General features: G+C 34.6%; 1 protein-coding gene across 2 annotated transcripts; it reads left to right on the top strand.

The window, feature by feature from the left end:
* Window positions 1–602: 602 nt before the first annotated feature.
* LOC147402967 (Methylthiotransferase) lies at window positions 603–9,624 on the top strand. Of its 2 annotated transcripts, XM_086438388.1 has the most exons (11): window positions 606–849; window positions 942–980; window positions 2,261–2,352; window positions 3,580–3,829; window positions 3,960–4,079; window positions 4,158–4,233; window positions 4,919–5,127; window positions 5,223–5,331; window positions 6,564–6,656; window positions 8,150–8,310; window positions 8,870–9,624. In XM_086438388.1, the coding sequence occupies exons 1-11, from the start codon at window positions 682–684 to the stop codon at window positions 9,422–9,424; spliced, it is 1,872 nt and encodes a 623-aa protein (XP_086294514.1). In that variant the 5' UTR covers window positions 606–681; the 3' UTR covers window positions 9,425–9,624. The 2 variants fall into 2 exon arrangements, with proteins under 2 accessions (XP_086294515.1, XP_086294514.1); XM_086438389.1 differs by lacking the exon at window positions 942–980 and having other exon boundaries at window positions 603–849.
* Window positions 9,625–13,437: the final 3,813 nt, after the last annotated feature.

A 13,437-nucleotide genomic window follows, 5' to 3' on the forward strand; every position in this document is an offset into this window, starting at 1 on the left:
CAATTAATTGTTGAATCCGGTGACTTTTTTTTTTCCTTTCACCCTCGAAAATATTGTTGATATATTTTCTTTAAAACGAAAAACTTTCCTTACTAATTTAATAAGATTCTAACACTGACAAAGGGTGATTTTACTCAAATGGATTCCCACATTAGCAATCCAACGCCACACTCCTCTAAATTTCATCAAAAAATTCAGATCAATTCTTTTTTTTTATATATAAAAAAAAATATATCTTTTAAATTTAATCTAAGATTTGAAAGTGGACGTCTACAGAACTTCCACCTAGCTCTCAAATTTAAATTTAAAATTCAAGAATGAAAAACTTTAGAAAATAAATCGATTTTTTTTCAAAGTTCATAGAATTTTGTCCTCTACAAACCTGAAGCATCAGATCATGTTTTTGTATGCCATGAGGTGAGCCCAAGGACCCTTAGTAAGGGTGAAATCCTTACTAACATAGTAAGGCTAGTCGGACTCTTCCTGAATTTGAACCCTCCTGGCCTCCCAAGTAATTACCGAATCCAAATTTGGTAAATATGGATTTGGGTTGTCCCCCAACCCAAACTAAGCGACTCAACCCGATCTAACCCGCTCGTGTTGCATCACATTCGCCATATAGAAATCTCTCGTTAAAACTTACGAGTGCAGCTGAAGACTCTTCTCTTCTCTGGTGTTGCAATGGAAGACATAGAAGACTTGTTAGTTGGGAGTGAAGGAGGAGCTCCACCAGGGCTTCGTTTGCCCTTAATGGCCGTAGGATTGAAACCCAAACAGCAGAAGAGGAATCTGAACCGTCGAATCCAAGAACCCCTCACTACTCCTTCATCCGAAATCCCTGGAACCCAAGTAAATGATCTCACTTTTATAACTCATCCATGTAGATTTTCATCTCTCAGTCTCTTCTACACATCTTTTCTTATATGTTATTGATTTTGTAGACCATTTACATGAAGACCTTCGGATGTTCACATAATCAGGCAAGTCTTCATCTTTTTGGATTCCAACAGCTCTTGAAACACTTTTGGGATCGAGATAGTTCGATTTAGCTAGGTTATTGTTCAATTGGTAGATACAAATACATAAACCATGTTGGAAATATGTAATTTTTTTTATATCTAATCCATCATCACTTCAATTGTGTTCTAGGTTTAAACTCTTGGTTCAATCAATCTCTCACTCTGAAAGCTAATGGAAGACCACTTGAATACGATCATTTAGTGTTTTGTTAATCTAAAAATACTATTTTTAAGGAAAATGTTATATTTTTATAGCTTGTTGACTAGAAAATGCAAGTTTTAAGTAAATTTCTGGAACAAGATGGTTCAATCCCCTATGTATCTTCACGATGCCTAATCTTGACAAGACATATCCACTCGAGACATTTCGAGACTAAATAACACTTTCAATTTTCAAACACGATCCCGTTATTTGTGAAGTTGTCAGCTTGCCAAATGGGTGAGTCAATTAGCGTTGATAGCTGATACCACAACCTCTATTCAAACACCGCTCTCACCCACAAACTCACTTGCCTATTTTCAAAGATCCCACCTTGTTGATTGAAATTGTGGATTTGTTGCAACCATTAGGAAGTTTCAAGCCCACTTGAACCTGGTTATTTAATGTTTAGTTAATCTAAAAATATGATTTTTTAATGAAGATATTATATTTTTATCCTTGTATACTACAAAATGTAACTTTTAACTTTTAATTACTTAGAAGTAAATTTCTGGTACAAGATTGTAGAACCACTATATCACCACAGTGCTTTATATACACAAGACTCCGCTTGAGACACTCTGAGACTAAATAATACTTCCACCACGACCCCGTTATTTGTAAAGTTGCTAGCTTGCCAAATAGTTGAACTCAATTAGTGTTGATAGTTGATACCAAAACCTCAGTTAAAAAACCGTCTTCAACCACTAACCCACTTGCCTATTTTCAAAGATCCCACCTTGTTTGTTGAAATTGTGGATTTGTTGCAACCATTAGATAGTTCCAAGTCCAAATGCTAAATTTTGATGGCTATGGTCACCGTCCTTTTAGTCTAAAGCTGATGTATGGGAGTCTTAATTATGGTAAATGAAGTTTTCTATCTGGTAGTAGTATTGGCATTCACTCGATTTTTAATGATAACAATTATGTGCTGAATGTATCTTTAACACTAACTGGACTTTCTGTTCACTGCTGATTTTTAATATAAATTTTAACTCCATTTTACTGAGTCATTTTGTTGACATGGTGTGTTATGTCACAGAGTGATAGTGAATATATGGCCGGTCAGCTTTCAGCATTTGGATATGCATTAAGTGATAATCCTGAGGAGGCCGACCTATGGCTAATAAATACGTGAGAATGTTCTTTCACTTTTTCTTTTTTTGTTTTGAGCATCCTTGGAGAAACTTCTTTTGTACTCAAATGGTTGTCATGGGACTTTTGGATTGTTTCTTTTAGGTTTACAGTTAAAAAATTCAGATGCAACTCTACTGGTGTTTGACAAAATGGGGATATGTAAAACATTATTTTGATGCTTTGGCACTATCGCCATTTGTATTTTTCTTAATTTTGGATGAACAATTATAATTTTTTTTTTTTTTTTGGTGCTTACTTTTAATTTTGGCCATCTTCCACCTAAGTCCTGTTCAAATGCTAAAATCTTGGTCTCGTTGAGCAGACAAGCTTTCTAACGCTACCTTATTAACCCAGAAAAGATGGTCCAGAATTTTTATTGTGGCTTTGATTCCACACTTCTTGCTCGTCGAACTTCGACTCCTCAGCTTTCTCTTGAATTTGATTAGGCCGCCAGACTTGTCTAAATGCAGCTTAATAACTCCTTGTGTTGTAGAAATTCAATCAAGATGCTCCTTTATAAGGCACAAACTCTTTGTCGAGTGCACCTTCAGGTGTTGCAAAAACTTGTATACAAATTTTTTTTTTTCTATTCATGCTTTGTCTAGTTCATCCAGTGTTCTCTATTGAAAGAACTGAACCTTTTTTTTTATCAGAGCTTATAGTCTTAACCTTACACTCCATGTAGATGCGTTCTTTTCCAGCTGAATGATTCAGTCAGCTTATATCCCATCTGTCCTACATCATGATTATTTAGTTATAAAATTGGGGCTAATTCACTTTAGGGCTATGGTTTTGTTGGAACAAAGCATTAGGATAATTTAAGGGTATATTTTCTAGGATTTTCTCCTTAGATGGGATCTTGTTTATAAGGAGGATTTTCTCCTTAAATTGGTGCTTGTAGGTTTTTTTTTTTTTTGTTGCTTGTTTGCTTCTTCTTTTTTTCCCTTGTTTCTTTATCTCTTTATTGGCAGGCTTTCTCGACCTCCATTTCTTCTATTTATACATTCTCATCTACACTTACCAAAAGAGGTAATCTTATAGATTTGTTTCCATTATTTAGGAAAAATACCCTATTCTAAGCAAGAGCACAAAATTATTTATTAACTTGGTTGATTATTCTGCCGCCATGTTTGATTCAACAAGGGTTTAAATTGGGGTTTAACCTTGATCATAAAGTTCCCTTCACATTTTAAGTATATTGATGATGCCTGTGCTTTGAAACAGATGCACAGTAAAATCTCCTAGCCAATCTGCCATGGATACTTTAATATTAAAATGTAAAAGTGCTAGAAAGCCACTGGTGGTGGCTGGATGTGTGCCTCAAGGAAGTCGAGATTTGAAGGAGCTAGAAGGGGTTAGTATAGTTGGAGTGCAACAAATTGACCGTGTTGTTGAAGTTGTAGAAGAGACTTTGAAGGGTCATGAGGTGCGCCTTTTGAATCGCAAGACTTTGCCAGCACTCGACCTTCCAAAGGTATAAGCAATAAATCTATATATGTTTAGGTATCACTTGGAGCTGTTTTCAGACCTGAACACTTATCAGCACTTCCATTGTTAATTTCTTCCTTAAGAAGAGGGTTTCGTTGACATAGTCCTTTCAACAGGTGAGGAAGAACAAGTTTATTGAGATTCTTCCAATTAACGTTGGTTGTTTAGGTGCTTGCACATATTGCAAGACAAAGCATGCTCGTGGGCATCTGGGAAGCTACACAGTTGACAGCCTTGTAGGTACCTGTGGCATTGATGTATGATAACTTGTTTGGATTCCGAACGTATGTTATTTCAAGCTTCACTTGTTACAGGTAGAGCGTGTAAAATCTGTCATAGCTGATGGAGTTAAGGAGATTTGGTTAAGTAGTGAAGATACTGGAGCATATGGTAATTCGTAATGTTTTTTTTCCACCATCTCATTTTTGGGTTTTGTTAACATGTGCCCTAAGGGTACATGTTAAAGTGCAGTAAATACACATTGGGGAATAAGCATTTGAGTGTATTTTGGTATAATAAAAAAATTTAAGGGCATTTTCAGTACAAAATCCAATTGTTAAAGTGTATTTATTGCACTTTAATGTGTGCCCTTAGGGCACACGTTAACAAGACCTCCTCATATTTTTTAGTTGCTGATAAATATAGAGAGCTTCTATTACCACACCAACTTTTACTAACAGCACCCCCTAAGGTGTGTGTTAATTCTTCAGTGATTTACATATGAATTGGGTGCTGTTAGCAAAAGTTGGTGTGGCAATAGAATCTCTCTAAATTTATTTTGATTTGAATATTTTTGAGTCTGAAGCCCTCTGCCCTCAGCCTTCTTAGAAACTAATATGATAGCTTTAGCTAAAATTAATTTATGATAACTTATCAAAAATATTTATATATGAAATAGTTACAAGTTTTATCTGGTTTTTCCATTATACTGAAAATGGTTCTCTCTTCCGTTGGGGAGCACATGATCGGACTCTCTAATGAATTCATACTGTAGGACTATATTCACTAAAGATTGAATGTAATTACCAAGGTTTAGATAAGTCAATAATTTCTTAAGTGCATGGAAATTTTACAGGTCGCGACATTGGGGTTAATCTTCCCATTTTACTGAATGCTATTGTTGCGGAACTTCCCCCTGATAGAAGCACAATGCTTCGCATTGGCATGACAAATCCTCCTTTTATTCTTGAGCACTTGAAAGAGATAGCCAAAGTTTTGTGCCACCCATGTGTGTATTCATTTCTTCATGTACCAGTCCAATCCGGAAGTGATTCTGTTTTGACTGTAAGTGCTAAATTAATATGATTCTTGTTCTTCTGTGTGGCATTTGGTCAATAGTTATGTCTCACTTTCTTACAAAATGACTACTCTTAATTTAGGCAATGAACAGAGAATATACCGTTGGTGAGTTCAGAACTGTGGTGGATACTCTCTACCAACTTGTGCCGGGGATGCAGATTGCTACTGATATAATATGTGGATTCCCTGGTTAGTATGCACAGTCGGAACTTTTTCTCCTTTTCAAAATAAGTTGGAGCCTATTTGGTTGCGTGTTTTAACACTTTGTTAACATGTAGCAACTTTTGTGCAACAGGCTATGAACCTCCTCCTTTTTTTTTTTTAAAGTACATATTTTACCACGGGTTTTGTTGACATGTGCCCTAAGGGCACTCGTTAAGATCCATTAAATACAACTTGGAAATAAGCTTTTGAGGGTATTTTTGGTAGGAATGTTTTTTAGGGCATTTTTGGTAGGAAAATTTATTTTCAAGGTGTATTTAATGTATCTTAACGTGTGCCCTTAGGGCACATGTTGACAAAACCCTTTTACCACTTGCAGGTCAGGCAAATCCTCTATAGATCACTTGTCTCTTCCCTCTCTTTTCTTCTGCTCAACATTTAAACTCTTTATCATTTGGATCAGTGCGAAGATCTCTCTTTCTCTGTCATGATTGGAAACAAACAAATCGGCAAGAATAATTGAGTTTTTTTTTTTTTTGACCATCCTACATTGATACTAGATCTTCGGTATGGGATAAGGCCTCATCATTTTCTTTTTTAATTATGTATGGGGGCGGTTCAAGGGCCATATGAGAAAACATATGAAAAAACTTTCGTTTTTCAAAATAAGAGTTAGAGGTTTTGGATTGAGCTGATTTTTTGCAAGGATGGTCACTATGATGAAAAGATCATCCTCACAAAAAATCAGCTCAATCAGAAACTTCTAAATCCATCAAAAGTGATTTACAAATTAGTGATAAAAATTGGTAAAAAATCGACGGTCCACATTCTAAATCACTTTTAATGGGGTTAGAAGTTTCAGATTGGGCTGATTTTTTTTTTTTGATGATCTTCCCATCATAGAGATCATCCTCACAAAAAATCAGCTCAATCCAAAATTTCTAACCCATATTTTAAAATTTTATTAAAAACGAAAGTTTTTACATATGTTTTCTCATATGGCCCTTGAACCTGACCCATTATGTATATTAATGTATTTCACATATTACCCAAAATGGCAACCAAACAGACCCTTCAGCTCTACAACTTCAAACAAACATATTATGGGAAATATTTATCAAGTGCCTTGAAATGATACAAAAGGAAAAAAAGAAAACATGCTTGTAGTTACATTTTCCAGAAACAGAATTGTTAAGACTGTTTTAGTTTTCAAAGGGAAAAGCATATTGGAGAAAGAACTCACATCTTAGTATTCTCAGGTGAAACAGATGAAGATTTCGCTCAAACGGTCAGCCTTATTAAGGAGTACAAGTTCCCTCATGTTCATATTTCACAGTTCTACCCTAGACCTGGTACATTTCTGTTGAATTGTATTAGCCCTCCTAATTTCAGTGGATTCATTGATATATCATACATGTTATAATGTTTCTTTATTGATTTTATTTTCTTAATTGTATAGCTTGTGTTTATTAAGAGAAAAACTAACAGGTAATTTTTATATAGGTGGCTAACAATGTTTCTTGCAATTGAGTGCATGTATATGCTCATCGCATTACAGTGATAGTTGAGTGCCTGTAATTGCATTCTGTGTGAGATAATATTTTAATTGCTATTTAAAATTGCAATATAAATATATACAACATAATTTCATGTAAAACTACAAAATATTAGCATCGACAGTGCGTGCATCTCTTTCCTATTTTGGTCAAAATCTTTATGCATTTTGCAAAATATTTCTGATCTGTGTATTTCACACCAAATTTTAAAATTGCCATACATAAATTACATTGTTCCATCTAAATTGTGTTGAGATTTCCGAAATTTAGGAAAACTGAACTTCTTAAAGTCTTTAGGAACTCCATTCAAACCTCATTTTTTTTCTTCATAAATTGATTTCCACATGCATCTAGAATAAAAACTGTCTAATCTTTCTTGACATTAAAACTATAAAACCTCTTTTCTTTCAAGTTATCGATTAAATGTCGTGATTCAACAACAAAAAAATTCAGTTTTTTTGTTATAAATAAGATTCGTAAGTGTAAGTGCATCTCATTTTTCTATCTATGATGAAATTACATCAAATTTGTGTTTGTGCAACCAAGGAGTCCTAGTTTTCATAATTTTCAACCCAAATGTCCACTGTTGCACATGAGTGTATTATTTATGTGGAGTTCATTTTTTTCTTATACACAATATCTATCCATTATTAGATTAATTATTTTTTATGTATTTGAAGCAACATGATAATGATTATTCTGATTTACAATTATATCTTCTTTTTTTTTGTTTCTGTACTCATAAATACTTGAGGTAGTGTACAGAAAAATGTTATGGACTTCATTTTTTACTCTCATGTTGTCTATTATAGTTTGAGGGCTTATCGGTGTTTTCATTAAGGTTCCAACTTGGTAAAGTCGCTGAGTGCAATAATGCCGAGCTGGGATAAAAACCCTGCCTTCTCCTTTATATCTTTAAAAAAAAAAATGTGTGTGCTTCCTTGTTTGATTGTTTCCAAAAATATTCCCCAATATTTCCACCATTTCCCTGACAAATGTGTTATTTCTACTTTGACTGCCAAAATATACCTTGACATCAAAATTTAGTACCTGGTAGGGAAGGAAATGAGAACAGCTTAATGAAAAACGGATATTGGATTAAAATTTCGAAGTTTAATATTGAATTAGTTATGGATTGCCAAACGGATATTTCTTCAGGATTGTGTACAGCATGAAAGGTGTGTCCTAAATGTACCACACTATGGATATGCGTACTCCGCTTGATCCTTTTGGATTTATATGCACGACATAAAATCATTTCAGTTCTTGATGTTCTGTTATGCATCCAGGAACACCTGCTGCAAGGATGAAGAAAGTCCCAAGTGCTGTTGTGAAGAGGCGGAGTCGTGAACTAACTTCTGTTTTCGAAGCATTTACACCATATGAAGGAATGGAAGGCCAAGTAGAGAGAATATGGATTACTGAATTTGCGACTGATGGAGTTCATTTGGTAAGATCATGTCTGCGAAGTTTGTTTTTCTTTTTTCTTTTTATAACTTTTTTTGAAAAAAAACAAGTATCATCATCTTCAAAACCTTGTCCCAAAGAATTGTAGTTGGCTAAACAAGTCCCGTTCCTCAAATGGAATATATCTGGAGCCACGTCTTCTTTTATTAAAATTGTGTTCATATCCACCTTAATCATCTTGATCCACATTCTTTTGGTTCTTCCTCTTGCTCTTCTAGAACCTTCAACTTGAATGTTTCTTCTTATTGGGCTACAATTGGCCTTCGTTAAATATGCCAAAATCATCTCAGTTAACTTTCTCTTAGTTTATTGCCTGTTGGAGCTACTCTTAACTCGCCCATTTCTAATTTGACAACTATAGATGGATTATATTAAAATTATATAGCTGATGTGAAATCCTTTACTTTCTGATCTTGCGACAAGCTGTTCCACACAAGAAATGTTGTTGGATTTCTCGGTCTCATTTTTGTACCCAAATTTTGGAACACACTTTTTAAGTTAAAATTTATATCTAATCAGGTTTTCTTTTGTGATGGCCCAAGGTGGGTCATACCAAAGGGTATGTGCAGGTGCTAGTAATTGCACCAGAAACCATGCTAGGAACCTCCACTGACATGAAGATAACATCAGTCGGAAGGTGGTCCGTGTTTGGCGAAGTAATCGAAATTCCAAAACAAACAAAAGATGAAAAAATTCCCTACGTAAGACAGTCTATTCCCAACCAATGCCTTCCCTGCTCCAACCTCAGTGAGGCTTGTGTGTGCTTGAGAGAGACAAACCCTTGCGCTTGTGCCGTTCAAAGCTTCGGAGGACAAAATACCGTGGCAAGCACTGTCACAAGGGATAACATGTGTCAGGAAGATAGAAACGGCAGAAACCTCATTGGGTGGTTGTTGAGGAAACGAAATGTACTTAGACCAGAGAGGATGGAGACTGGGTATGGCATGGGATCGAAAGAGAAGCATGAGACAGACAGAAGAGGAACTATTAAGTTTGGTATCATTGATTGGGCTTTACTTGGTGGAATGCTTGTTAGCTTCCTAACCATTGTAGCTCTGCTGTTCTTGCTGGGTTTTAGGATTACTTTATCAAAATGATGAACTAAGTTGAGTGGCATTCATGTATGCGGGATATTTCTAGCGACAGATGGGAGTCTTGAGGAAGCAATATTTAAACTTGTTGTCCTCGCAATGTGTGGTATTTGAATTTTGCTTTAATTAGATCCTGAATTTTGAAGAATATTGATGTTTAATTTAATCACAGGTATGGAATTTATTTAGTGTTTGCCTCACTTTTATTCACTGAGTCTTGTATACTAACCTTAATCCTGGATTCATATCATCACTTTTGGTTTGGTTGTTGTAACTTTTAAATTTTTATTTATTTATTAAAGGATGACCATGACTTCAAGGAAATATATTATATATATGGGTGCGCTCTAGGGACAAAAGTAATCGAAATTCCAAAACAAACAAAAGATGAAAAAATTCCCTACGTAAGACAGTCTATTCCCAACCAATGCCTTCCCTGCTCCAACCTCAGTGAGGCTTGTGTGTGCTTGAGAGAGACAAACCCTTGTGCTTGTGCCGTCCAAAGCTTCGGAGGACAAAATACCGTGGCAAGCACTGTCACAAGGGATAACATGTGTCAGGAAGATAGAAACGGCAGAAACCTCATTGGGTGGTTGTTGAGGAAACGAAATGTACTTAGACCAGAGAGGATGGAGACTGGGTATGGCATGGGATCGAAAGAGAAGCATGAGACAGACAGAAGAGGAACTATTAAGTTTGGTATCATTGATTGGGCTTTACTTGGTGGAATGCTTGTTAGCTTCCTAACCATTGTAGCTCTGCTGTTCTTGCTGGGTTTTAGGATTACTTTATCAAAATGATGAACTAAGTTGAGTGGCATTCATGTATGCGGGATATTTCTAGCGACAGATGGGAGTCTTGAGGAAGCAATATTTAAACTTGTTGTCCTCGCAATGTGTGGTATTTGAATTTTGCTTTAATTAGATCCTGAATTTTGAAGAATATTGATGTTTAATTTAATCACAGGTATGGAATTTATTTAGTGTTTGCCTCACTTTTATTCACTGAGTCTTGTATACTAACCTTAATCCTGGATTCATATCATCACTTTTGGTTTGGTTGTTGTAACTTTTAAATTTTTATTTATTTATTAAAGGATGACCATGACTTCAAGGAAATATATATATATATATGGGTGCGCTCTAGGGACAAAAGTAAAAAAAAACATATGTAAAAACAATCATTTTTCAAAATGTGGGTTAGAAGTTTCAAATTGAGCTGATTTTTTTAAAGGATGATCTCCATGATGAGAAGGTCATCCTCACAAAAAATCAGTCCAGTCTGAACCTTCTAACCCCATCAAAAGTGATTTAGAATGTGAATTGTCAATTTTTTACTAATAATTTATAAATTACTTTTGATGGATTTAGAAGTTTCAATAATTTGTCCCTTGAACGCACCCCACTATACATATAAAATAATAACAAAAAAGAAATTTACTTAAATGATCCAATTATATTGTTTTTATTCTAAATGCCTCCTAATTTTGTAGTAGTAGCTTAATTAGTAAAGTTTATTCAACTAAATGCCCCCACCTTTAGAAACTCAAAGTATATTTTCTCCCTTATATCTTACTTGAGTTTTTCAACGTTGGACATGATACATTAATTTGTGATTGTAATGGAGATCTACATTCTTGTCATTTAGGTGTAACTTTTTACCTATATGTCCATTTTACTATTGTTATATATACATTTTGGGTTGTATTGAGAACATCTATAAGGATGCAAATCCATCATTTTTCTTCTTCACTTCTTACAAATATTAACATCAAATCTAATTAATCCTCAAAGTGCATACACCAATGAAGAAACATGATAAACCTAAGGGCTACTATTTCTTATGAGTCCATGGATCACCTTGTCTTAATTAAACGTCAGATCTTTTTTTTCTTTCCTTTTTTTGGGCTTGGTGGGGTTAGTGGTTAACAGTTAGCATTTAAGTATAAGGGTTCAATGGGTTTGAACCTAAGACCTTGAGAACAACTTCCATAAGGTCTTACAACTTGGCTAAGTGATTCGACTTAATGAAAGAGTTTTTGTTGTTAGAGTGATATCATTTACTAGGACAAAGAGATTTATTGTAACAAAAGTCTATGGTAAGCTAAGGAATCAATGGATGACTCATAGACTCTGGTAGGCATTGGGGTTAAAGGCGGAAAGATAGCGCAATTAGAAAGGTATTATTGCAAAATAGGATAAAAGAGAAAATATAATAAAATTAAGAGAGATTAAATGAGCATGCCTATACGTTGCAATTTTATTATAAAAACTCCCTTACTTTATCAAGTTTGTTCTAAATGTTACTTCATGAATCAGGCTAGCATGACTAAGTTAGACTTCACATTTTATCAAAGATCGTTGGGTCCACATTATCAAATTGACAATCCAACAGCATAACCTTCTAGATTTCTTGGAAAATCTCATATTCAAAAGAAAAAAAAAACATTTTTGAACTTGATGGAAGACGTTGAAAATGAATGGCTAATGAATTTCCAAGTTTAAGACTAAAATCAAAACAATGAAAATTAACTTCTTTTCAAAAAAAATTTCTTCAAAGTTCTTAGAAATTTGTCCTTTATAGCATTGTGACATCAGATCATGTTTTTGAATTCTAAAAATTGATGCGGTCAAGATCCACTCCAAGGTAGGTTAAGTAACAAATTAATCCAATCAATTTGAATTTTATGACATGGATCCCCATTCCAAGGTTTATTAAGTAACAAACTTCATAAAGTAAGGTTCCTTTCGAATTATCAGAATTTTAAGAGAGTTTTTTGTAATAAAAAATGCAACGGTAAAGTCCGTCGAGTAAATCTCTTGACAATAAAATTAAAAAAGACGAAGAAGAAAGACAATAAAATAGGAGTAATGTGGGCCGCACTCTATTATAGTTGGAGTGAGAATTTTATAATCCCATTAGACTATAGTTGGAATGGGATCCACCAATGTGCTTTATTGTATAGATAGAAAGACAGATTGATTAGGAAAAATGAAATCTATGGGAGAATTATTTTTTTTAACGGTTTAAGTGCTTAGATTTTAGCTTGATCTTTGTACACACAACGTCATGATATTGGTGCATCAACTTAGCATCTATTTTTGTTACAACAAATGTTGAAAAGAACTTTACTAATAGTGCTCACAGAATCCAGTATCCACCAATCACATGTGCTTGCTTGTATGGAATGACATCTCCAATTTACAAAACTACCCTTATTATGTTTGACGTGGCATGTACTGGAGAGTCGATGAGCATCGTGAGCAAAAAATCACTCACAAATCTCGATTTCATTAAGAGTAATGATTTTTTGACTCCTCCATGTGCCATACTTTAAAAAAAAAAAAAAAAAAAACTCTCCTGGCATAACATGTGTTACAACCATAGATCTTTTTATCTCGAGATGCAAAATTACAAATATTTACAAAGATGTGTAAGATTGTATCTCGAGGTAAAAATTTATGATTCTAACACATCACGTCAGAAGAGTATTTTGAATATGCCACGTGGGGGCTCTTCCTTTAACCTACGGTGCTGAGACTACTTTTGCACATGATAGTGACGTGGCAATTCCAAAAGTCTCTCATGTGTGTCAACTTTAAGTCCAAAGAGCACTTTGCACGTGGCAAAAGGAAACCTGGTTTTATTAACTTTCTTTTCTCCTATTCAAAGAAACTTAATACTCCAAAACTATTATTTTAAAATTGAGCCCGTGTAGTACTATTCTTTAAAATTTTGTTAACAAAGGAAAAGTTTGTACAAATACGAGTTCTGTACCGCCATCCTTGAAAATAAATTCAATAAAGGAAAATGAAGTGTTAATATGGTCATGTCAGGTCACACTACTTTGCATTATTTCGATGAAAAGAGAGGAGTGGTTCTCATTCCTTCAATTTATATGATGCGTCTGTTCATATCAAAACGCGCCTGAACTTATCATTCTTCAATTAAAACAAAGTCCGAGCGCGTATACGCGCTCATTTCAGAGCTCACGAGCTAGACAGTCGAGAAAAAAGTTT

This window comes from Akebia trifoliata, chromosome 4 (genome assembly GCF_017979445.1).
Source record: "Akebia trifoliata isolate Shusen 1 chromosome 4, ASM1797944v1, whole genome shotgun sequence".
NCBI lineage: Eukaryota > Viridiplantae > Streptophyta > Magnoliopsida > Ranunculales > Lardizabalaceae > Akebia > Akebia trifoliata.